The following is a 27,558-nucleotide window of genomic DNA, read 5'->3' on the forward strand; positions in this document are numbered from 1 at the left end:
ATGAACATCCATGTTGACACCCCCTCCTCCCCTTTTGCAGCTGAATTTCTTCAACTACTGGACTGTTTTAATTTAAAACAACTTGTTGATGTCGCCACGCACACCAGGGGATACACCTTGAACCTGGTCATTACAAACTCTGCCCCTCTCACCAAACTGCAGGTGTATGACCTAGGTGTGTCTGATCACAAGGCCATTTCTATGGATCTGCAATCCCCATCCAGCCTCTCCAAGCCTAAGCGGAATATTTGTTTCAGAAACCTAAAAAACATAAACCCAGAACTCTTGGCAGCAGACTTTCAACATCTTTCCACACACTTTTCATCAGCCGACGAAGCAGTGGACTACTACAACAGCCATCTGAGCAGCCTCCTGGACCTCCATGCCCCTGTTAAAACCAGAACAGTCACCTTCACCGCTCAGCTCCCTGGTTCACAGATGGGCTTCGTAAGATGAAGGCAGCAGGGCGGGTCCTTGACTGGCGCTATAAAGCCTCTGGCCTCACTGTCCACAAACAAATTTACCAGGAGCAACAACAAAAATATGCACAGTCCCTCAAAGATGCAAGGTCACAGTTTTACTCCGATGCCATCATGGAAATTCCAAGCAGCTTTTTTCCACTGTCAATCACCTACTCAAACCACAACCCCCCCCCCCCCCCCACTTACTGCCACTACAGAAGAGCAGTGCAATAAATTCATGGATTTTTTCACATCAAAAATTGCACATATTCGCTCTGACCTTTCTGGTCCTCCCACCCTAACTGTTTCTCGAACGTATGCTGTCTCGCAACCCCTAAACTGCTTTCCTGAGGTTTCATCAGAAGAGGTGCAGAACATCATCAGGAAGATAAAATCCTCCACCTGTCCCCTCTCCCAACCTCCCTGGTAAAAACCCATATCACTGTCCTAACCCCCCTGATTACCGCTGTTATCAATCATTCCCTCCAAACTGGTCACGTTCCCCCTGCCTGAAAAAATGCCATAATCAGACCATTGCTCAAAAAACCCACTCTTGATCCGGAAGTCCTAGCCAACTACAGGCCCATCTCCAATCTCCCTTTCATATCAAAAGTAATTGAGAAAGCAGTTGCCACCCAGCTTCAGGAGCAGATGGGTCTTTATGACTGTGTCTCAAATCGCGTACTTCTGCACTTACAATACCTAATTTGAGTGCATGAGGGTGTTCACACTGAAAATTCCAATGACACGAAGGGCGCTGCAAGTTCCCAGATGGTGCACTCATAACGGTCAAAAAGCTGAGTGTGCAACGCTGGACACTTTTCGCCCTTAACGGACGCCATCTTGCCCAAATAGCGAAAGGGGAGGGAGCGTTTTCAAACTCGTGGTAATCGCGGTTGAGAAAGCTGAAGCAGCAGCAGTGGAAAACAGACTTTACGGAGGTACAAGCAAGTTATAACATAAACGGTTCATGTTTTGAAACAGTATGACCATGTCACGCCAATAAAGTAAAGTTGCGATCGTCATTTCCGTGAAGTGCACGGAGTTAGTGTTTGATATGAGACAATACTATTTTGTTAAAATTTGCGCACTCCGCCAGTAAGCACACAGTGCACATAGTGTACTACACGAAAGTGTACTCACGTAAGTACACCAATTGAGACAGACTCTTAGTTATTTAAATATCTTCTCAGGGCAGCATTGCATCTTATTGGTTCTCTCAGTCGTCCAATCAGCGACGGCAGGAGGTGGGACATGGATTATTTAATTTTTTTCTCAGGACTCGGGAGACATCATCACGCTTTCATTGAGAGATCGTTGCAGTTAAGGTAATGTTATGTTTTATGTTGAACTATATTAGATTATTAGATTAAAATGTCAAGATAATGAAGTAAAGCTTGTTTTTCTGTCAAGCTGTTATTTAACTAGCTAGCTAACTAATGTAAGTAAGCTAACTCGTAACATTAGATAGCTAGCTCTAAGAAAGGATTATAGCTAATGTTATATTCTATTAATTACCTTAGCCTGATGGATTATATAACTCTTACTGGCTATGATAGCAAGTTACGCTGCTCTCATCGCACCTTATGTTACTTGCAACATTAGCTAGCTAGCTCTAAGAAAGGATAATAGCTAATGTTAGCTTATATTCTATTAATTACCTTAGCCTGATGGAATGTAGTGCTATAACTTTTACTGGCTATGATAGCAAGTTATGCTGCTGTCATTGCACCTTATGTTTGAGGGACTTTTTTGCTGTGGTATTGTTGCTGCTCCCAGGGCATCATGTCATAGCTACATGCAACAAAATGTTTGGCTGCTCTTAGTGCATTTTTGGTGCATATATTCTAATACTGGTCTTAGAGCACCATATCATATTTAAGTGCAACATTCATTTGCTGCTCTAAGGACATTTTTGCAGCATAAATTCTAATACTGCTCTCAGGGCACCTTACCCTATCTCCATTCAACATTCATTGGCTGCTCTTAGTGCGTTTTTGTTGCAGATATTGTAATGCTGCTCTGAGAGCACCTTGTGACATTAGGTCTACAATTGGCTGCTCTAAGGAAATTTTTGCAGCATAAATTCTAATACTGCTCTCAGGGCACCTTACCCTATCTCCATTCAACATTCATTGGCTAGTCTTAGGGCACTTTCTAATGCTGCTCTGAGGGCACCTTTTATGAACGCAACCAGAACTGGCTGCTCTAAGGGCATTTTGTTGCATCCTTACTCACACATATTCTAATACTGTTCTCAGGGCACCTTGTAGTATCTGCATAAAACATGAATTGGTTGCTCTAAGGGCATTTTTGCAGCATACATTTTAATACTGCTCTCAGGGTACCTTACCCTATCTCCATGCAACATTTGTTGGCTGTTTTTACAGCATTTTTGGTTCGCCTCAGGTATGTAAGTATTATAGTCATAGGTAGTCATAAGTAACCCATTTACTGCTTCAGGAGAAATACATGTTGTTAATTTTTGTCTTTTGTCTTTGCCTGTTTAGGGAAACTTAACCAAGCCAAATGAACAGTAAGTTATTCATACTATTTTTTCCTAATCTATGTTAGACATTTGCATCATCTGCATACATAATGATATTGTTTGCATAATTTGCATATTTACATCTGACCAGGTAGAGCACATACCGGTACTTTTTTAGTTGGTGTTTTTAGTACAATCATACACATGGGCAACATAAGGTCCTGGGCCAGATGCAGCCCTTGGAGTGTTTCTAATGGCCCCCCGGCACTTATGTAATAGGCCCATAAATCAGTGAAATACTGAGAAATGCTGGGTCCTGTAACATGAAACATCATTGGCATGGCATTCAACACAATTAGGCTATGTATAAATTGTACAATATGTGGCCCCTGACTTGCCTCATCATAGTACATGTGGCTAAAACTGTTGTCCTTATGGTTATGGCCGTTTCAAGCTGGTGTGACACTTGAGACAGAGCGCTGTAGGGAAGTTAGACTACGTATTTTGATATTTCTCAACCAAACATTAACAGATCGGCAAACAAAGTTGCTAGTCTATAATATTTGAATTTAAGTAGCCAGAGATTACAAAAAGCATAAAAAAACTAAGTCGCTGAATTGCTAACACTACTTTAAAGTAGTTTTGTATGCTACATGTACTAGTTGATTGGATTAAATTTGTGCCATTACCCTAAGTAAAGTTAACTATTTTGGGACTTCATTTCTTTACCTATGCAGACTTAGAAACACTGAAGTCCCAAGGACTTAGTAGTGAATATGTCCTTGGGACTGTTGACCCGTTCAAAATCTTTCTGGGCAGTTTGGAGGCCCTTTAAGCCCATTTGAACTCCCTGATGAGGTAATTTTCTATTTCTTTTCAAAAATGATCCTCTTCCCCTTCTAGACTATATAACTGTCAGCCTTTCACTTCAACTTGACTCTATTGTGATTTATTGTAGTTTTTATTTTTGTTTATTTATTACTTCTTCAGGTAATGGATGCCTTTTTTCAAATAATCAGCAGGGTAGCCTTTATAATACTCTCTCTCTCTCTCACACACACACATACATACATCAAATATAGATATAACATGATTTAATGACTTAAACCATTTCTCTCCCTCGCTTAGGGCCAGCCTGGGACAGAGGCAATTAATAGCCAGGCTATGCGCCTGATTTTGGAGGGCAGCTCCAGGGCCAGGAGCACTTATTTTCTAAAAGTAAGAGTTATGTACAGCGGAGAAAATAAGTATTGAACACGTCAACATTTTTTTCAGTAAGTATACTTCCAGAGAGGCTATTCGCATGCAATTTTCTACAGACATTAGTATTAACTTAGGTAATCCACACATTTTAAAAATTCCAAACATTAATGTCCCTAAGTAGAGTTAGAGAGTAATTATCCCTCCTATCTGTGCAAATTAATGTAAGCTGGGTTAGTACATATTGATGAGCTATAAAAAGGTTTTTCGTTACCAAGTTGTCACACAAGAAACATGTCATGATGGATAAAAGCAAAGAGCTCTTCCAAGACCTTTGCAACATTATTGTTGCAAAACATATCAATGGAACTGGTTACAGATGCATTTCAAAACTTCAGAATCATCCAGTAAGCAGTATTGGAGCCATTATCTGCAAGTGGAAGGAACATCACTGCATCATCAATTGACCATGCACAGGATCTCCTCACAAGATTTCTGACCAGGAAGTCAGAAGGATAGTCAGAGAGCCAAGGACCACTCCAGAAAGACTTGGAGGCAGCAGGTTCAATTGTTACAGAGAAAATCATAGGTAATGCACTCCACCGCCATGGCCTCTATGCACATGTCGAAGCTCATTGAAAGTTTGCTACACAACATTTGGACAAGCCTATGAAATACTAAGAGAATGTATTCTGGTCAGGTGAGAGCAAAATGTAACTCTTTGGATGTCATACTACACACCATATTTGGAGGAGAGATAGCACTGTGCATCACCCTAAAAATATCATACCAACAGTGAAGTTTGGAGGTGGAGGCATCACGGTGTGGGGCTGTTTTTCATCTCATGGTACTGGCAGACTTCATAAGGTTGAAGAAATGATGAATGGCGCCATTTTTTCTGGGAGAATCTTGCCATCCACCAGAACAATGAGGATGAGACATGGCTAGACCTTCCAGCAGGACAATGATCCCAAGCATTCAGCAAAGGAAACTCTCAATTGCTAAATAGCCATTGATTTCAGAGAAAGGAAATTCAGGCCCTAACTTAAATCGAATTGAACAGTTTTGGAAGTTACCTAAAGATCAGGATTTACAAGAGGGACCCCTGGAATCTTCAATATTAAAAGTCACAAAATCACACCTGAATACTGCGACTGATTAGTTTCGTCATAGAGGAAATGCCTTAAAGCTCTCATTACAAATAAAGGGTTTTCCACAAAGTATTTAAAAAAATTCAGTAAGCGTGTTCAATACTTTTTTCCTGTGGCATTCCACTTTTTTACTCATAACTCTACTTATGCACATTAGTGTTTGGATTTTTTATATGTGTGGATTACCTAAGTTAATACTAATGTCTGGTGAAAATTTCATGCAAATAGCCTCACTGGAAGTATACTTACTGAAAAAAATGTTGACGTGTTCAATATTTATTTTCCCCGCTGTAAATGTTTAAGGCTATTGTTCAGTGCTACATAATACATTCGTTTTTAAGTTTATTTATGTTTGTTCATGAATGTTTTCTTTATTTCCTGTCAGAGAAACATTCTTAATGGAGCCAGGGCCGTCTTCGGGGCCTACTTGGTGGGAGAGTGCCACTGGACTCTCTTTGTAGGATACTGTAGTGTTGATGATACCCAGCTTGTTCTGGTTATCGGATTCTTGTAGGTTACCGCTCTGTAGTTCTTCTGTGGTAGTATGGTTTTTCATAGCTCCTTAATCACATTAAAGATTGCTCAGGTTTCACATATCTCCAAGTAATTGTGTTGATTTGACACTGACTACCATAGACTATAATGGAAAATTGGTTTCTGTTTATACAGTATATTAGAGGGTTGGGTCTTATCTCCAGGTCTTATGAAATCTAAAAATAAACCAAATCAATATTTCATGAAATAGGCAATAGGCTTCTTGTAAAGGTATTACTAGTAATTGTAAAGTACTTTACTAGTAATTAGAATGGTATTTCAGTGCACTTAACTTCTAACTTTTGGGAGTTGACAGTTCTCTTTTGGATATATAATAACAATGAGATATTCTGTAGCCTACTGATTATCAGTTTGTCGCATGTTTAGACCTTGTATGTGTGTTGCACAACACATGTTGCACTTGGCGATCATGGTGGGGATTGATATGGTAGTGGATCATGATGGTCATAGAAGAAGTGAAGGAGCAGTACCCCCCAATTATGGTGGGGTAATTCACACTCTGTATAGTACCCCCCAGTACCCCCTGTAATTCTAACTATGGATGAGCCCCCAACTGGGCAAATCAGTTAGCAAAATCTTCCCCCAGTATCCCACCTCTTATTCCCACATGAAATGTTGTGAATGATATTTTCACTGGAAATTTTTTTTTCCTCATGCGCATGAATGCACCGTATGTCATTGTATCATGTTGTAATGTAGGCCTATTGTATCACTAAAGTAATTTGCTGATTTGATATTTGGAGTTGAATGAGGCTTACCAAACTGGGGTGATGTGTAGTGTATGTAGGCCTAATACCTCAATAGGCCTATCTAATACCTCACATAAACCAAAATGGAATGAAAAGCCCTTTAAGAACCATGAGGCCTACACAAAGAACCATCCACTGTAGTGAAGAACCATCCACTGGAATAATGGTAGAAAATGGTTCTTTAAAGAGTGATGGTTCTTTTGGGAACCATCCAGCCCTCTGAAGAACCATTTAAGAACCCTTTTTTTTCTCAGTGTGACAACAGTTGAAGTTCATGAAAAGGCAATCCACAGTAGGGGTGAACGATTATGGAAAATAATCTAATTGCGATTTTTCTCACCAATATTGCGATTGCGATGCGATTACTTTTAAGCTCTTTATCTTCTGTCTTATTTAACAAAGACAAGCAATATATCATTCTATAGTATGACCAACACAAAATTAGATAGGTTAAACATAAGCTGTTCTTTCCTGGAGCCCAGGCCTATGTTATGATGTTGAATATGATGTTGAATAAGGTTGATGAATTAAATATTTTTTATTTAACTATTTTAATCACATTAGTAGGCCTATATTTGTTGAACTTCCAGCCTCGTAAACATTTAATGATTCTTATACGTTTCTATTTTGTTTCTATTTCATGTAGATATGATCTTCTTTCGTTAGTTAACAGTTAGGTCTACATGCAGTGGCACTGACACGGCTTCTCCTTGTCCTGTGCTCTCCATACACGCACGCACGCACGCACGCACACACCCAGACCCGCTCCTCTCCTCTGTAGGCTACTTGCACGTGAATCGGAACAAACTAGATTGTTGCAGCGCCAATAAATGCGGCCGAATTACCGTTCAGCTCGGTGTTAACTAAAGGTTAGCATCATCAACACCGCAGCGCAACACGCATGCATGCAAATTAACTAGTTTGTTCATATCACAACAAAGCCAATCGCGGAGACAAAACTCTTTAATCAGGCAAAGTTATCAGCAGTTAGCAGCATGTATGTAGCCTAAGAGCCTTAGCTGGTAAGCTAATGTTAGAACAGCTGGGTTTTTGGTGGTTAGCTGTCAACTACTCGCAGATAACATTATGCATCAATTCATTACCTGCAGAGATGGGATGTAACGAAGTACAAATACTTCGTTACTGTACTCAAGTAGATTTTTTAGATATTTTTACTTTACTTTTCTATTTATTATTCATAGTTTACCCACCTCTGATTTTACCACTACATTCCTGGTCTTGAAATATTCACAGGAATCCATAGGAATTAAATATTCATGTGGTTTTATACAATATTAGTTCTACAGATGTATAGTCCATCTTATACATAGGCTACCCATGAAGCCAACAAAGAAAAAATAGAGACTTTGGTGTAATTATTCTATTTTGTGTTGTCATTCTATATCATAACCTATCATAGGCTACAACCAAAATAGTCTACAAGAAACCTCAGAAATGCATACTTGTCAGTATGCATTTTGGGTAACCAAAAGTCCAATGGGGAGTTTCCATAGGGCATTACAAAACGCATGAGCATACCTTGGCAAATAATGATCTAAAGTACTTATTTTTCATTCTACATTGATCTACTTTTGCACACAGCTTTGCAAGACCTGTTGCTAGGGCTCAGTTGTGTTTCTAAAATCAAGTGACCTAGAGGGCTGAAATGTGGTCAATTCAAGATGCTTGTTATCCGGCAGAAAGAAAAAACAATATTCTAGGCTCTGTAACTCTATGCCAATGCTTCCTAAAAAACTACAGGATCTTAGCTTTCTAAAGATGTCCAGCATTTGATGGTAGGCCAAAAGAGCACCCTCTGAAATAGGCAGTGCAATGTTGGGGGGGAAAGCCTAGAAATAGACCTCTCTGGAATAAGTCCCGCCTCCGAAACATCTGGATCCACCCAACTTCCCGTTGTTGAATGTCTATGGGAAATAACATGGCATTTCGAAAAATCGTACCCGTCAAACTCTGTAGGTGGCAAAGTAGAAAAAGCTGGTGGGCCGATTGGCCATCTAGTTTCCACTGGATTTTTTGATTGTCGGTGCCGTTAAAGTAGTAAACGATTATTAATGCTAACCGGGAGCTAGTTCCGATGTACGCGGGCGGAGGAGGGCGTTAGATCTCGCTCACAACCAGTCAAAACCTAACGTGATGGCCATTTTCACGTTTGATTCATGCGTGATTTTAGTGGTCTAAAAGTAAATCGTTTGCTAGGTTTAGCCTCTTTTCAACACGACTTAAAGGAGAATTCCGGTGTGATATTGACCTAAAGTGTATTGAAACATGATACCGAGTGTGAACGTATGTCTCATAGTCCATCTCGGCTATATGAGTGTCGCGATTTCGGTTTCGAATTGCATATCGTTACAGCCCTAATAAATGTACACATACATTTATTTATTTTATATTATCAAATAATTTGAAGAGAAATTACACAGCTATACCTGATTTTAAGTTTGGGTGCCATAGGCTACATCGAGGTCGTTCCATTTTCAGCAAGTGTGTGCAATGTGCAAAATGTGCAAAAATCCAATCGTTTGCACATTGGAAACAGAGGGTGGGAATATAGGCTGCCAATAGCATCAGCAAGCAGCCTACAATTATAAAACTGGTCTACTGTAGATTAGGGCTGAACAATTTATTGCATTTGCGATAATATCGCGATATGATGAAACGGGATTTTTTTCAAACCGCAAAGGCTGCGATTACTTCGTAATATGTGACGTCACCAAAACGCATTTATACTTGCGTTTGCCGACGCGCCACCGACTCTTCACACCGACCACTGAAGAAGCAAAAAACGTAAACAAGAGGACCAGCTAACAGTGTCAAAAAAGGTCTGATCAGTAGAGCTACTTTGGTTAAAAATAAACCTCTTCATTACCTTTTGCTCGAACCTGCAATGTCCCTGGTTCTAGTTCATAACTCCCCAGTGCTGCTACTCTGGCTGGTAACTTCGTTTACTTGTCCAGCTGACGATAAAAACTTCACGACTGTTTAGGCTGCACAGCAGCCATTCACCTGTGCACTGGGGACTTTGTTTACTGGAGTACAGAGACAGTCGGGGCATTTGCGATATCCAAGGGGGTTGGCGCAAACATTTCATTTCACAGGTAATCAGAGGTGGCAAAAGTACTCACTTCCCATACTCAAGTAGAAGTACAAATACTTGTGTTAAAAAATACTCTGGTAAAAGTAGAAGTACTCAATAATAGTAGGAAAAGTAAAAGTAACAAAGTACAGGCTTGGAAATTTACTTAAAGTATAAAAGTAAAAGTAGTCTTGTGAATGACAACATTTTTTATGCAGCGGTACCTGGACCACACAAATGTTACCAGAGTGCCAGTCTCTCTTTTTAAGTCTTCCCATAACCTGTTGGGCCATAGACCTCTCCGGAATAAGTCCCGCCTCCGAAACATCCGGATCCATCCAACTTTCGGGCGTCGAATGTCTAGGGAAAGGGCGTTTCGAAATATCATACCTGTAGGTGGCGAAGTAGAAAATAATGGTGGGCCGATTGGCCTACACACTTCTGCCATCTAGTTTCCACTGGATTTTTTGATTGTTGGTGCAGTTAAAGTAGAAATATATCAGTAAGAAGCACTAAGCTTACGCACGCTTCGGACGCCGCGACTGCCCGAGTCAAGGTTGCATAGCAACGGCAATGTTTCATAGTTTGTCTTCACCGAAATGGAGTTCGTGGCACCAGAGCCTGTCTATGGAGGTGGCACTAACCCTGCGTGAAATCGTCATGTTTGATAGGTTGTTCTTTTTCAAATATCTCAACAGCCAACAAACTCTCAGCACAGTCAAACCAAAGTTAAAGGAGAATTCCGGTGTGATATTGACCTAAAGTGTATTGTGCAGCCAATGTCAATGTCTCGTTTTAAATGTCAGGGCCCTCGGAAGTCTACCAATGAAGTGTGGAGCTACTTTGAGCCTGGTGTAAAACAGTGATTTACATGTATTTGCATGGCTAGGCCAATGCCCGAGGCACCCCCTTTGAAAACCTGTTGGTAGCATCGGCTAACTAGCGCCAGATTTCGGAGTGCAGGGGACAAGCCGAGATGAGCTATGAGACATACGTTCACACTCGGTATCATGTTTCAATACACTTTAGGTCAATATCACACCGGAATTCACCTTTAAGCCCGCCTAACGACTCTATGCACGATGTGATTGACCCTGTCAAAGTTTAAGGGTGCGTCTAAATTTCTAAGCTACCGAATTGTGAGTTTATTCGCTTGAAAATCTCATGGAAAAAGGGCTATAGATAGGTTAACTATCTACGATGCATCCTAAACACTGGGCTGGTACACTTCTGCTTGCTAAATTAGTCACAGTCCTTGGTGGCCCTGTCAGTGCTTTGTATGTTGCATTAAGACCACAAAACGTCTACACAAAATAAATGTGAGCATCTGAGCTAACATTCATTCCCAAACACCCACTAGACTACTCCCTAGTTTCAGTCTTCAATTTCTTGCATTTCACAAACAAAGGTGTTTCAAGTAAGGAAGAACATGGTTTAGGCTACAAAGGTTAAAAGTAAAGTAAAGTAACTGATCATACTTCTAAAATGTTTTGCTTGTGTAAAGGGATAGAGTCATTAAATGGGATGGTTTGGAGTAATTTCACCCCAGGGTCCTTTGCACCATGACCTCGAGCCTAATGGTGGTACTCCTTCCATCCCTGCACGGGACAGCATATGTAAGACTGAATACACCTTGAAGATCCAGTGTTTCCTCTATGTTGATTTGGTAGTGGCGGCCCCCCACGGTTTAATTTTCTTCCCCCACGGTATCAGAAATGGGGCAGACGCACAATAGTCGCAGTTGCCTTTCAAAATTCATTGTGCAGACCTGTTGTAGATTCTCCAAATATACAGCTCAATCACAACTGAAAATAATGCCTCATTGTGTGTGAATAGAGGTGATAACTGTTTGTGTTGCAGCAAAGTGTGTGTGTGTGTGTGTGTGTGGGGGGGGGGGGTCGGACAGGCCTGCCCCCACTGCTTAAAAAAATCCTAGAGGAAACACTGAGATCTACGAGTCTGATAAGCTTCCCGGAATATGGGATGGAAAAGTCTAACAAAAACAATGACTTTGGGGATTCAGCATCCCAGATTGTATGCTGCAATGCAGTTGGTACTTCTGGGAAACAACCCATCTTCTCCCCACATGTAGGTCATGAGCCTTTTGTCTGTCCTGATGTGGGCATGGATTCTGTTTGACGTTGCCATGCCATCCTTACAAACCTTGTGTAACCATGGCGATGCACAGAGAAGCAATGGCGGCAAATGCTACAGTGAAGCATGGGGAAGAAGGGCCGGTCAATGAATTTAAGTGTTATGTTGGGGAAAGTAAAATGGATGCCTGCCTTCCTTTGTTCCTTCTGGACACATGATGGTCCAGTGTTGATTAAAAGGATCTGTTGGCTGCCTCCTGCATGACAACACATTTTCAGTTAAAATAGGATAGTTTACTGGAAACGGCCGCCAGATTGCATCAGACTGTAAATAAGCCAACTAAGATTTACCACTACTAGTAGAGTAATTTAATTATTATGTGATATACCTGCAACGTGTGGTATTAAAATCTGTATTTGTTTACTGTTTGATTAAAGGTACTATGTCATATCAGACAAAAATGAAAGACAGTTTCCTGGCTTTGAAATGCTGTCTTCTGTTGAATGTGCTGAAAGGATACTGTTTGTACTGGGCACAAGAACAGAGAAGTGTTTGTAAACTAGAAAAGAAACTGCGGAAAACTCTGGCAAACTGGCTTTGCCATTGTCTCTTTGGCACTGTCTTTTTTTGTTTGAATGGCTTGAATGGTCTGGCTGGTTTACACTAGAGTGAGTGACTGTGTGTGTATGTGTGTGTCTTAGCAGTCTTGAGGACTATATTGTGGCCTCTTTACTCCACTCTCACACGATTCTCTAAGGGACTATTGAGTCTTCACAGTCCCTCCAAAAGCCGATTAGCTGATTTCTCATACAGATTTCATTTCCTATAGTATTCAAATTATATTGGAAATACTTTAACAAAAACAAAAGAGTGAAAAATGTGTATACTCTACAATCAATATACATAATAAATAAAATGTGATAAAAGTTGTGTGAGGGGAATAGACATAATGTGTCATCTATACAAGTAAACAAATAGATAAAACATATGTATGTGTATGTAGGTGTATATATTATGTAATGCCACATAAACAGAAAAAAAGAATAAAGGTTGAATCAGCAAAGACTGTGAATCTGGGTCAAAGCCTCAGCAGTGCTTTTGATTAATTGATTCTCTTTTTTGTCCATGACAGCTTCATCATTTAAAAGGTACTTTCTTAACCCAAAACTCTTTATTCCTGTAGTGGCCATCTGTTGCCCAGGGTTCCCCGGGAAAATGCCTCATATTCTCTTCCTCCCCATAAGAGTTAATGGGTCTCATTTGTGTTGACCACCACTGCGTTTTACAACTCTGTGATTCATTGCTCAGTAGTTGACATGTTAGAGAACCAACTGAGTCAGACACAGCTTTCCCCCTGGATTTACCACCAAACTTTCCCCTCAGCAATACCCAGCCAGTCTCACTAAGCGTCATCTCTGCCTAATCCTCCTACATCTACAACTTGTCTTTTTTTCTATTGAATGGTAAGTTTGTAGTTGAACTATTCCCTTCCATTCTTTTTTTACCTCGTTGGTTTGTTGAAAGACTGTCCGTGCAGAAGTGAAAGACTGTCCATGCAGAAATGAATCAATATGCTCACACAGTCCCATTTGTCTTTACAGTTTACAGCGCTGCTCTGCACAACTCTGTAAAACTCATGTCATGATCACACAGCTCTGCTCCACTCAGCACATACTTGCATGTCCCTTTGTGCTGGGGCCACACCAGGAGCCAACGGGAGAGCAAGGTTAGGGCATTCTCCAGACATTCATTAGGTTAGTATGTGGTCACAGTGGTGTGTGGGCTATTGTTGGAGCCCAGAGAAGTCATGGATTCTGCTTTTTGGGGGATTTCTGTGTGGGTACAGATGTCTTAGGGGGCAGGGTGTTTAGGGTGCGCAGAAGTTATACAAACTGGGCTGGTGTTTAAATGATAGTGATACATGTTTTTTACTCATTTGTTTTTTGCTCATTTCTGCATAGTGCACTGCATAGTCTAGTATAGTATAATAGTTTTCCCTGTTGTAGGGCGCTAGATAGAATTATACCTTTTTTCTGTTTTACAAAAAAAAAAAAAACTGGTTGCTTTCATCAAACCTCTGTTGCTAGATGTCCATCTGCAGTGCCATACTGTGGGACCGGGCAGCTGTTGAATACTAATGGAGGGTTTTGTCTTACACATCGGTGTACTTTAGGCATTAGTAATGTCACTGCATTTGTAAGGCCTCCTTACGCACATGCACACGTGTGTTTAATGGCGCGAGCCAAGGACTAATTCTCTCTCAGCACAAGGGAAGTGTAGACTAAGGAGCCTTTCCTTCCACCCTCTATTCTCTGCTTTTTATCTTCCCCTCTCTTCTTTTTTCCTTCTGTCCTCTTCTTTCTCATATATGTTGTGCTTTCTGTTCTTTTAAATGCTCTTTGTTCCCAACTTGTTTCTAATGGACATCGCGGAAACATATTACTGATATTACAGAGTGCTATTAGCAAAATCTGATCTCTGGTAAAACAGCTGGCGGGTGACACAGTATGTATTATTTATGTTTTACATTCTGGTCCTCTATAGAGAAAGATAGAACTGAAAAGACACTCTGTACTAAAAAAAGAATATATTCTATATGGCCAGCGCTCTTCCTATGGCCACCTGCTGTTCTTGATTAACTCTCCATGCCAAGGTTGACAGTGCTTGCGCAAGAGGTTTCTTTGCAGAAATCAGGCCTATTTGCATGACAAAACCCTGGTACAGCACCACCAAAGGCAGTCGGAGGGCTTGAACAGAGGGAGGGTCTGCATTCACCTCCTCCCCAGCATCAGAGTCTCACAGACAGGACAGAGAGGAACAGGCACAGGGGAACAGACCCAAGCTGCCCTTGGATGTGGAGGAAAGCTGAAAAAGATTCTGGAAGAAGACTTTGGATGCTCGCATGTGCTCACTGTGACTATACTGTGGATTTTTTTGCATAGTGTTTGATCGAGGAGGACTGGATCTCTGGGAGTAGACCAAAGGGAAGAAGTCATGCTCCAATAGGACAACATTGACATTCGATGGCACTCAGCACACAGTCATCACTCACAGAACACACATGCTATACAAACACAAACACACATACACACTTACAATTAAACATACAGAGGGTCTTCTGAGCATAACTGCAAATTCTCCAAAAGTGTGGCTATTTTCCATGTAAGTTTGTTATTTTCATGTGCATTTTAATGGACATAAGTTCTGTTTATGTTTTGACGGATACATTCACTGGAAATGTTGGAAAAAAATATTAGTGTTTTTACATTTCAGAACATTCTATGATTTCATTATTTTTCTTCTATTCGCTATTTTTTTCATCAATATTGAAACAGTGATCTTTTCTCACGGACTGAGAAGCAAACTCAAGGACAAGCTATGCAAAGATGACGGGAATGTTGTTTATCATTCTTCTGGCCCATGCTGTGGTAAATAATAACAAACAAAAAAAATATTGTTTTGATTGCTTCTAATGACTATATATTTTCATGATTATATTCAATGGTAAAATATTGCATAGGTGTACATTTTTAGCATCCTACAGTTTGTAAAGTGTTAATTTATTATTTTTTGCCTGGCAGTTGATTTACTTTTCCATGGTGTGTGTTTTCTTTGTTGCACTCTGTAGGTGGTTAGTGAGAGTGAACCCACCCAGCCCTGGCTTAAGAGAGGGGGACAGGACTCTGAGGGTGAGTTCTGGAGCTGCTCCTGGCTGTGTGTGTGTGTATGTGTGTGTGAGTGTGTATGTACTGTTATACCGGCTGCTAGATAAAAGAAGCGCACAGTAAAGAATCCTAGTAAATCCAACTGGGGGCAATTGTAATGTAATACTGTCTGGAATGTGTTGCATCTCTATACACCATGCACTTGCCAAATACTCCCATTGTTTCTCCAAATGTTCTCCTAGTTACAGAAGTGGGGGTTATAGATCGTGTGCTGGTCCATATGACGGAAGACAAAGTGTTCCAGCTGATCAATGCCTCCTTGAGTTTCCAGTGGGCCAGGCGCTTCTGCAGGAGTCACTTCAGTATGCTGACTCTAAAGGAGTCACGGGAGGATGAGGAGGGAGCTCTCTGGCTGCTAAAAGAGTCTCAGCTGCAGGAGCCCATATGGGTTGTAGATGGCAACAGACCACTCTTCAGAGAATCTGTGGCTGTGTCCAAACAGTGTGAGCATACTAGTACTGAACAGGGTTTCAGTGTAAGCATTCTAGTGCTGAACTAGGTCTTGTTTTCAACCCTAATAAAACAGATTCAGTGACAAAAAAAAGTATGATTATGTGGATCACTCACGTAAAGGTGTTTATTTGGGAAAATTGTATTACTTCTAGTAGGCATGTTTTGTAAGGCTAAAAGTAACTCTTCAGCACTTCACAAAGCTTTAAGGTATGGACATGTAAAACTTGATTCATATATGACTTGATTTCTTATCTCTTTTTCTGCTCTTTGCAGACAAGGTCCTGCCCACCTTGTCCTTCTCTCTGGACACCATGGAGGGCCACGCTCGTCTCAACACACACTTCCCACCGCTGCATGCTGTGAGTGTGTGTGTGCGCATCCAGTGGGATCAACGGCACAACCAGGTCTCCACCATCTTCTCCTACGCCGCCTCAGTCTTCATCAACGAGTTTCAGCTCCGAGGACGAGCAGATGGCGCGGACCAGCAGGTCCTGCTGGCCCTCATCGTCCATGGTCACCACTGCCCGTATAAGGCCTCCTTCCCCAATGACGGAGAGTGGCATCTGGTGTGTGTTAGCTGGAGGTACAGGGATGGACTCTGGGCGATATACGTTGATGGGGAGATGAGAGACACGGGGACGCGGACTGATACGACTCGAGAGATCCACGGCGACGGGATTTTCATCGTGGGTCAGGATCAGGATTCTTTTGGCGGTGACTTTACAGAGCCGTTTGTGGGGAATATCACGGATTTGAATGTGTGGGACAAGGTTTTGGAGGAGGAACAGATTCAGACACTGAAGGCATGCTGGCCCCTGGAAAACCAGGATGCCCTCTTCAGCTGGACTAGTCAGAATCTGACCCTCCACCCGGATGTAAAGGGAATACCTGCCAATATATACTGCCCAGGTAGGATAGGCACCTGCTTTTTACTTTTGTTTCATTTTCTTTTCACTTACAATTAAAAATAGCTTTAGTACAGTTATAATAAAGTTATCATTCATTTGAAATAAAATAATGATGTAGACTATTACGTATGCATCTGTTATTGTAAAAAAATATTTTCAAGGTATACTTTACAATTATAGCATGCATAGAGATATTATTGTTGGAAATAATATTTTCAGTTTACCGTAGTTGTCTAAGAAGTGAATAGAGCCAGATAACTAGGGTTAGGTACTGAACTCTGTACTTGAGATAACCCTGACAGATGTGGTCTCAAAGAAGAATATCTTCTACATTAAATCAGTTTGAATATCACGTGTTCTGATTTAATTAGATGGAAAGGGACAGAGTTCAATCAAATTAAGTGCAGCCTGTTGACATGTAACACGTCATTGTTGCCTCAGCTGCCTTTGTCACTGGTTTCCACTTGTTAGACCCCTGCTTCGTTCTGGATGACCTCACACCAAAAGACAACAGTTAACCAGTGTGCTGGCCATACAGATGTCGTCTGCGATAGTGAGAGATGGTCCTGACCAGACCAGGGTCAATAAGAAGGCAAATGGACCATGGGAAAATATTTCTGGGGAGTTCCTCCTGTCAAAGGCTGTCTGAGAATGAAATGAAACTACTAAGAATCTTAGAGAGCACATTTTATCTTAATAAGGAAATAGCAGAGAGGCTACCATTGAATATTAAAAGACGTAATAGCTGACAAATTATTTGAAACATTTAACAGACCTCTGTCTGTTGTGGGCTTTATTCTCTATATTCTAAAACGGATATTTCCGGTCCTTAATTATGATTGGCTAAATCACATTTTATGCCGTTGTAAAACCCAGCACAACCTCACATGTTGACCTCATTTCGTTCTATATTACTCTGCCACAACAATGCCCCTTAGCTGTTCTAAAATCATTGTAACCTATGGTTTCTCAGGGCTTATTGCTTAATGAAATTACCTCTAATTGCCGACAAACCCCTGACTATGAATAACAATAAAAATCTTCATACACATAGGAGGAGATTAACAGTGTGCTTAACAGTTGTGGCTATATCAACAAGCAGCAGTTGCACGAATGTGAATGTATTGGACATGGATATTTCTCATACCGAAAATACCTGATACCTTAATTCACAATGAATGGTTTTATAATCTGTTAAGTATGAAGTATGCTTAACAGCATCAGGTTTTGTCCTCCCTCCCCACAGGTATACAGAGGCAGAGTGGGAGAGAAGAGTGTGATGTTCTGCAGGGCTGGTCCTCTCACCACCTGCCACAGTACAGCAAACAGCTCTGCTCTGAGGAACTGCCCTTTATCTGTAGAACCAGCAAAAGTGAGACCCCGAAACATACACACACACACACACACACACACACACACACACACACACACACACACACATACACACAGTTATACTACAGATTTCATGTAAAGAATGTATTCTTTTGTACTCTTTCTCACAGAGCGTTATATGATCATGAAAGAGCTGAAGGAAGTCCAGAGCTCTCGTCCGAGTCCTTTCATGAGCCACTTGATGCAGGTCTCTGGGGATACACAGGTAGGCGTTGTGCTTCTGTACTACCAAGTCTCATGGATATGTGGTAGCCAACCCCTGAAACAGGGGCGTGCAGAGACCTTTGAAGGGGCAGGGGCTCAAATTTAAAAAAGGGCACATGGAACAAAATTTTCAGAAAACGTGTTAACTTTATGTAAACTGGAACTTAAGTTTTACATTCCCTAGCCTATAAGCCTTTTTTTTGCATTTTAATTCTAGCATTATGCTATTTCAATGATGATGGTGGGACAGGCTATTATATGGTTTAGCAATTTGCAAAGTAGTCTAATGTACTGATAAACATTTTATATATTTTAATATGTATTCATTATGTATCAAGAAGAATGGGTGTAAATAGCAGACAGAGCTGCAACACATTTTTCTCATTTCTCTCCTTGGTTCTGAAAATTCAATAGGAGTGCATACTGTAGGCCTACTGTAGCCAGGGCACAGACAGATAGGTATTTTCAGTTTTCATTCATTTTTACCATTCATTCGATTGGTGGCCGCAAGGCATTTCAATTAACACAGAAAATTTTTCTTTTTGTAAATTTCTAATTTCACAAACTATTAATGAGACATTTTAGCGAATATTCACGTTGGAACTAGCGGAAGTATTACAAATTTGAAAAAGTAAAAAACGGGTCTTATAAACAGTTGATCACAAAAAAAAAAAAAAAAACGGGTCTTGTCAAAAGGGCACTTGGACATCAAAGGGGCAAAAGGGCAGGTGCTAGAGCCCCTGTAGCCCCCCTTCTCTGCACGTGCCTGCCCTGAAATGACTACAGTGACTTTATGTATTAAATACATACTACACAACACAGGCTACTGACAATTTGCCTTTAGTTTGTGTTAGTTTTGTGTGTATAAAAAAAGTAGCTCTACAAAGTCTGTTATACCTGGTGTATAGTTGAGGAATCTGGCATGTAAAATTGTCTCTGTGGTAAAGCAAGATGGATGTTCACATATTCTCCATTTGTTTTGCAGGTCATGGAGGAGCCTGTAGCAGGCATTAGCTTGGGGCAAGCGTCTCACCTCCTCAATGTCTCGCAGCAAGCTCTGAGTGAAACGCGCAAGCCCCTGGAGCCAGCAGACGTGCTGTCGCTCATGCAGATCCTGTCTCGTGCAGCTGAAGTGTCCACCGTTGCGAACGAGAGCCGAACAACCATCGAGCAACTGAGTCAACATTTCGTCACAGTGGCGGACAATATCATTAGCTCTGACAATGCCCGTATGTGGAATGTGGTCAAAGAGGTAAACCTCATGATAGAAGGTTCTGGCATAACAGGTGTGAACGGGATCACAGTGCTATGGCTATCAAAGTAGGCAGATAGCTTTTGTTGAGGTCATTATAGTTATCTATATTATCTACGTATATGATTTTTGTATGTGATTCATGGCATGACGTATTGTTTTTATATCATATTCTCAATGCATACAGTATTTGAACCTAGTCAAGTTAATTACATCAAAGACAGAATTACACAGGCCTAGGTCTGATTAAGTTTTTGTTTTATTAATGACAGTGCTTTGAATTATCTTACATTATCTAACTCTTATAACTGTAAATATCTGCATTATTAATCAAAGTATGATGCCATAGTAAAACACTTCTCTAGGATATTATATAGAATGGTGACAGCGATACATTTGATGCTTGGTGTCCATGTTTGATTTGGCAATTATTGTGCTTCAGGTTGCCAGTGGGCCAATGTCTGTGGTCCGGAGCATAGACCGCATGGTGACCAATCTCAACCCCTTGCTGATAGCTGATAGAGATGTTGTTCAAATCCAAAGCGACAACATCAGTAAGTCAGATCACTGTTCTTACTTCTGTCTGTACAGATTGTTTAAGCTTGTATGTATACAGTTTATCAAAATAGTATTTTAATGTATTACTGCATGTGCTTCGTTTAGAGCTGCAGGTTCAGCAAAGGAGTCTGGGAGAAGGCACACAGAGTTCCAACTTTTGTGGTCCACTCTCAGAAAATAACACAGGCCTGGACTGCATCTCCCTGCCATCTCAGCAAATGGAAGAACTCCACAGCAATGGTACATCTAAAACAAGTTGTAATAAAGAGTATGGAGCTGCAAGATCTTTATCTACTGTACACCAATAACTAAAAAAGAAAGTTGACAATTAATAAAAGTCAAACTCTGTTTCACATTTCAAAATGATTTTCTCTTTACTTGTCTTTATTAGCTAAGCAGTGGTATATTAAATACCTCCATATATTCTTGTTTGCAGGGTTCAGGAAGGTCACGTTCTTGAACACCTGGTATGGTTCTCTGCAACAGCTCTTTAACACAGAAGAAAACATCACCACATTTCCTGAAATCAGTGATGGAACACAGAGGTAAGCCTGCCTCTATTAGGTTATATTAAGGACTTTTCGGAATTGCACTTGCACAATTTGTAGGCTTCTGATCAGTCAGACCTCAGATGAAGGTCATACTGACCGAAACGTCAGTTCAATAAATTGGATGCACCGTGAAGGATGCAGTGTCACGCTTTTCTATTCCCCTTTTCCTAAGTTGCTTTTGTGAAATTGCTGCACCTGCAGTACAACCTATCAAGGTGTGCAGACTCCTCTCTACAATTTTATCTACAAGGCTTATCACAGTTTTAATGATCAAGGGTAAGTCACACCAGGGTTAATTCTTCTAAGTCTTATTTATACACCAGGTTTCTGGGCACCATATTAGGCTCATCAGTCATCTCCAGCACTGTTCTAGGGGACGGGCAACCCATCAGTATGCCTGTACGCTTTCAACTACAGCACAGAACACAGGCAAGGACATTATGTGTATTCTTCACCTCAAATACTGCTGTTGTGTGCCCTAGATGACTGATGATGGTGATGTTTGTATTGGCTTAGCCTAGCTTACTTTCCTGCACTGAAACTGAATACTGCACTCTTTTGTTATACAGAATCCCACAGGTTTTGTATATGAACCCATATGTGCATTTTGGGATTTTAACCTCATGTGAGTATGAGAAATAGAAATAGCTTGAATACTACGGTTGTGTGCTTACTGCTCACGTGCTAAAGATGTTGTTGGTTGACCACCCTCCCAGGCCAGAGGATGGTGGAAGCTGGTCCTCGTATGGCTGTGAAGTCCTCTCCACCCAGGAGGACTCCACAACCTGCTCCTGCAACCACACCACCAATTTTGCCTTGCTTCTGCAGATCTATGAAGTTGAGGTGAACTGTGCGCATCCTCGCAGCCTTTAGACACCATATCACAGCTCATCTCCTTGATCATTATCATTTCAGATGACTTGACATGGTCTCTTGTGTATTACAGAGAAGCCCAGGGGAAGAGAAGACCCTGCAGATGCTGACGTTCACTGGATGTGGCGTGTCCCTGTGTGGTCTTATTCTCACTCTCATCCTCTTCACTGCAGTTGGGTAAGTGTATGGAAAAGTGATCCATCCATGATGTGCTTATTAGCCATTAATATCAGCAGATCTTAATCCACTTAGATAGATAGAGTCAAATAGCAATCATTAGTACATTACAGTACAGTACTTTGCTTTCTATTATTCTACTGGCCTGGCTTTAAGCTGATGGACACCTTTTTGTTTAGCCTGGGCTCTTTTCAAGGTTAAATTCTATTGAGGGGGAGTTTTTACCTGCCACTGACAGTTATTTGCTTGTTTTGGGTTGGTCTGGGCCTTGAACTCTGTAAAATGCCTTGAGCTAACTAAATTGAATTATTTAGATTACTTCCCTTTCATGAGCAGAATTAATCATAACATCTCTTGTTCAGAGTGCCAAAATCAGACCGCACAACAGTCCACAAGAACCTGATAGTGGCTTTGGCAGTGGCACAGCTCCTCCTGATGATAAGTGACTGGGCGTCCACAAACCATGTATGTCTTGAATGTTTGGATTTGCATTACTCTTAAATGTGTGTTTGTAGAGAAACACTTATGTTGTGTTTTATCATACAAATCAGATCCCACATCTGTGTCAGTAATTCTTGCTATATGGTAGAACTGAGTGTATCCAATAGGATGGGTGACATTATACTTACAAGAGCTTAAAATGAGAGTGAGTATGAGTATCTTTGTGTCCTCATGCACTGTGCTCTGTGGCCACTAGGAGGCGTGCCTGTTGGTGACAGCTCTGCTGCATCTCTTCTTCATGGCTTCATTCAGCTGGATGCTGGTGGAGGGTCTGTTGCTGTGGAGTAAAGTAGTGTCCGTTAACATCAGCGAGGAGAGACGCATGCGCTTCTATTATGCACTGGGCTGGGGTATGAGTTTCCATGTCATGCACTTTGTGAGAGTGATTACTAGCACATTTTTATCAGAATTTTTAAAATGTAAATTCCAAACCTGCAACCTACTAGTAATTTTAATTGGTATATTTTGCTCATATTTACACACAATATATTTCACAAACGGAGAGAGCAGTGGTGCAAGGGACAGCAGTCATACCAAATTTGAGTGTTAAGAGTTTAAGATTGATTCCTTTCAACCCATGGTCATTTCCCGGTTCCCCACCCCATCTCTCTCCACTCACTTCCTGCCACGCTTGACTATCCTATCTGCATAAACACAAAAAGCCCCCCAAAATACACTCAAAATAAATGAGTAAAACATTTCCAGACAGATAAGCATTTGTGATCATTTTGTACACAATTGTATTCTCTCAATTATATTTGTTTTCCCGTATGAATCATTTTCTCTACTTCTCTTGTCTCTCCACTTCTAGGTTTACCTGTTGTGATTGTCACTTTGACCTTGACAATATCCCTCAACAAGTACAAAGCAGACAACCACTGTTGGCTCAACATAGAGTCTGATATAATATGGGCCTTTGTGGGACCTGTTCTCTTCGTTTTGGCAGTATGTGCTTTTGTGTGTATTTAACAATAACTGTGAACATCTCTTTTCTGTTGAAAATAATATATTATAAATTATTTGCAAAAACATATTTATGTCAGAATGAAATATGTCCACATCAGACTTCTCTTTCTCTCTCTCTCATAGGTGAATACTGTTGTGCTTTGCCGTGTTGTCATGGTAACTGTATCCAGCGCTCAACGTAGAGCAAAGATGCTCAGTCCAAGCTCTGTGTCCAAGCTCCACACATTTGACCTCACCTGGTGAGTCTCCATGGCTGTGTATTGTGAAAATGCATGACTACAGTTTGGTGACAAATGAATGTGGAATGTAGGGAGGCATGTATGTGCCTCTCCGTACTGAGTTTAATGATAACTGTGTGATGCTCTTTACTAACCTGACCCCTGGTGGTCGTTGGCCAGGGCTGCGACTCGTCCTGTTCTGATTTTGCTGCCTGTGTTGGGCCTCACCTGGCTCTGTGGAGTCCTGGTGCACACGTCTGTGGTGGTGGCCTACATTTTCATCATACTCAATGCCTTTCAGGTTAGGCCATTTTTTTCTCAATGAAAATGTTATATGTTATACAAGGGAAGCTGTTTAGCTGAAGAAGGCAGTGTTTCTGTGCATATATGCACACTGAGGTAGAAGGTAGAATCTACCCCATGTATCTTCATCTTTATTTATGATTTAGTAATAAGATCAGAATGTGTTGATACATTTTAATCCTGGGGTATGTTGTAGGTTCTTGGGACTTTTATTTCCATTCCATTTCCATTTATTTCCATTATTTCTTTATATTTAACATTTTAACCTGACATGAAATATTGCATAATACCATAGACTGCTTTGCCTCGGTTCTTTGCCTTTTCCTTGTCTATTAATTCCGTATTGGGACACCTCAGCGGTTGTTACCCCTTACATATTATATATTCATGCAGTGGTTCTTGGGATTTGATCCAACCCAATTCAGTAAGCAGAAAACCTGTGCATCTGTAGTGTTTCTGTGGAAAGCACTGGGTTTTGAGTTTTTGCACTGAGGTGAGAAGAGAAAACATAAAAAATTAGGGTCAGGGAAGCATTTGAAGGACAGGTCGGGAGGGACATGACTTAAGGGCCATTCACACCAAAAACGATAACTAACCATAACGATAAAAGCATCCACACTGACCAACAATAAGCAAAGTCTCTCCTTGTGTTAATGAATGTGATTGCTCAAATGTGATGGGTTCTGATTGGCTATTAGCTTTTTATCGTTCTACAAAATCGCTCTGAAAGTGATCACCAACGATATCGTTCTTCATGTTGTTATCGTTATAGTTTATGTGTGAACGTAGTCATTATAACGAGAACGATATTTGTTTATAGTTATTGTTATAGTTATCGTTCTTGGTGTGAACAGCCCTTTACACTTTGACTCTCTATAAGGCTTCTTTGGTTTTGTCTGGACCTCTGCATTTATGCCTCTGCTCATTTCTCTTTCAGAAAACATGGAAACACACGAAAACCCACACCTACACAAACACACACACACACACACAGACATGAGAGAGGAGAGAGAGAGAGAGAGAGAAATCAGTGCTTAGAAGCTCCCATCTAGTGTTGCTTTAACTAATCATGATGAAATGGCCTTTGATTGACCCGTAGCCAACTGCTCATTATTTCAGATTTACAGTAGACCTATGTGGTCTCAGGAGAGAGGAGGATAGGAAGAGAGAGAGAGAGAGAGAATGACAGAATGAGAGAGAGAGAATTTATGTCTTTGAAATCTTGGTAAAGAAATAAGTCTGATATGATTAGCCTGTGGGAATCCTGGTGTTTAAATCCCATTGGGACCATTCAAAAGTTATCTTTGTACTCAACCACTGGAAAACCTGTTTATGTGAACCTTTACCATATCTATCCCCTCTACACAGGGCCTGTATATATTCCTGGTGTATGCCGTTTACAACAGTGAGGTATGTCACAAACTCAATAACTCAAGGAACCCCAAATAACCTGTAACAGCTTATCCCAACTGCATGCGAGCGTCCGACTGCGGCCTAGCAGTGTTTGCTCTCTGTCCAAACTGAATCCGTTAAACATTCTGTTTTATTGTGTCATATTTCTCGTTAAAAATAGCAGAACAATGCAAGTGGCAGACATAAAATAGAAACAGGGCAACGACTAAAGTTGTGCTCAAAACATTGCGCAATGCATCCAGTTCGGACATTCCTTTTGAAAACAATGTAGTCTAGATTTTCACTCGCATCACATGCAGCTAGGGCATGATGTAACACTCATTGATGTTAATAGGTGTTTCTATCAACTGTTTTGTGTGTGTGTGTGTGTGTAATGTATAATAAAAATAATAATAATAATAATAATAATAATAATAAAAATAATACATTTAATTTGTATAGCGCTTTTCAAGACACTCAAAGACACTTATTTCAGGTACGAAATGCCATAAAGAGGATTCAGGAGAAGAGGAAGGCGTTGTCCTTCACGGTGAGCACCAAAGTTGTCACCAAAGAAATTTTACCCCTTTACTTTTCTTATGAAACATTTCTGAATAAATTAATGTATTAATAACATTGAGTGTGTGTCATCAAGCTGTCTGCAATATGTTCATAGGACATTCTGGTAATAGTAGACAGACCGAGAACAAGTTGAAAATGTAGTGCAAACTTTGGATATGTTGCTGTAAAAAATAATAAAATAAATGTACAGCTATTCAGTTTTTTTTAAAGCTTTTTTTTTTTCTTCTTAAAAAACAACAAAAAACCAAAAACAAATCATATTTCAATAAACAGACTTCAGCACAAGTTAATATTTATAGTGTGTGCCCTTTTCCTGAAGAACTGTTCTCAGCCCATCAGCTTCCTCCCGTCCCAGAGGACTCCCACAGCCTTCTGGGCCCAGAGCCTGCCCACCCCGTCCAGCCTGGAGAACAGTGATGCATCAAGCCCTGTCACAAGCACCACCTCCAGCTCACTGGTCTTCAAGAACGGTGGGGGCATAGTGCACACTAAACCTGTTTTTACACATAGCCTGGATGGTTTTCTGTTCACACCTGTAGCACAAAGACAGAGTTTCATTTCAGCCAGTGGGAAAGGCGTGTAGGTATGAATAGGCATTTGAGTGATGTATCTTTATTAGGCATTTGCCATGTCTGTTGTTGTTTTTGGGGGGCATAAATGCTTAGGAAACTCATACATGGGGTAAACATGCTGTGAATTGCACACTTTTGACCACTTGCTCCGTTCCTGTAATGGCAAGTGATTAGGAGTCTGTGAAACTTTCATTATTCCAGAGTTGCTTCCATTATTCCAGAGTCTGCTTAGTGCTATTTGGCTCAATAGTCCGGAGTGAACTAACTATCTTACTTTTTCTTTTACAGAGAGTTTCAGAAAGGACAGCTTTGTCAGTTTTTCTCTAAAACCAGCTTCTGGGAATCAGGTGTGTCATCTCCAGCAGCATAATTTTCTCAGCTGTTCATGTCTCAGCTGTTCATGTCTTTCATGTCTTACAAAGCTTAAATAAAACAAGACTACAGTATAACCCATTTTTATGATTGTTTTAAATAATTGTTTTTTTTTCTTCAGGTGGTTGAACTGATTGCCTTCAAGCCTTCAGGTAATGCAAGTGTTTTGTATTTTTTTAATTTATTTTTTTATGTGTGATGTGTGGAATTCATCTGCCATATAGATGTTAGTCATTGTAGTTGTGCTCCCTCTTCTTTGCCAAGGTTGCTGAGATGAAATTGTGATAGTTGCTAAAGACCTGGACTTCACAGAAATATGGACTTCTTTATGGGATGAAGCAAAGGACACAATTTAGCCAAACATTAAAATTATGACATGCACACTCTCATTATTTCACACTCTTCCACCCAAACACACCCACACACACACACACGCACGCACACACACACACACACACACACACACACACACATGCACACACACGCACACACACACATCAAGCCAGGAAGCAGCTGGATAGATAGCTGCCTCCCCCACGATGCGCCAGAACTCCTCCACATTTTGCACAGCATTCCCAGGATTCAGTCCAGAGAACACAGAACAAGGTGAATGCCCAAGCCTGTCTACTACAGAGCCAGAACACCAGTATCATGAGCCTCTACCATTGTTTGCCTCAGTATTAAGTGCTGCAATTAGTTAAACATACTTCATCAGACTTGGCATTATTGTAAATACTACCATTGCATTTGTCTGCATAATACAATCT

General features: G+C 40.7%; 1 protein-coding gene across 1 annotated transcript; it reads left to right on the forward strand.

Annotated features, from left to right (window-relative positions):
- On the forward strand, positions 1-27,063 carry adgrd2 (adhesion G protein-coupled receptor D2). Its single transcript, XM_076271353.1, has 25 exons — positions 1-447; positions 15,421-15,482; positions 15,692-15,960; positions 16,244-16,879; positions 18,125-18,250; positions 18,381-18,484; positions 19,460-19,726; positions 20,169-20,280; positions 20,390-20,524; positions 20,721-20,829; positions 21,159-21,264; positions 21,405-21,460; positions 21,552-21,678; positions 21,782-21,885; positions 22,248-22,350; positions 22,583-22,736; positions 23,198-23,331; positions 23,476-23,591; positions 23,751-23,871; positions 25,242-25,283; positions 25,762-25,815; positions 26,167-26,317; positions 26,708-26,766; positions 26,913-26,943; positions 27,056-27,063. Exons 1-25 carry the CDS (start codon positions 1-3, stop codon positions 27,061-27,063), a joined length of 3,633 nt encoding a protein of 1,210 aa, XP_076127468.1.
- The last annotated feature ends 495 nt before the right edge of the window (positions 27,064-27,558 follow it).

This window comes from Alosa pseudoharengus, unplaced genomic scaffold (assembly GCF_046254945.1).
Source record: "Alosa pseudoharengus isolate Yale_2024_CS ecotype anadromous, Long Island Sound unplaced genomic scaffold, YU_APseudo_1.1 YU_APseudo_1.1_scf_6, whole genome shotgun sequence".
In the NCBI taxonomy this organism is placed as follows: Eukaryota; Metazoa; Chordata; class Actinopteri; order Clupeiformes; family Clupeidae; genus Alosa; species Alosa pseudoharengus.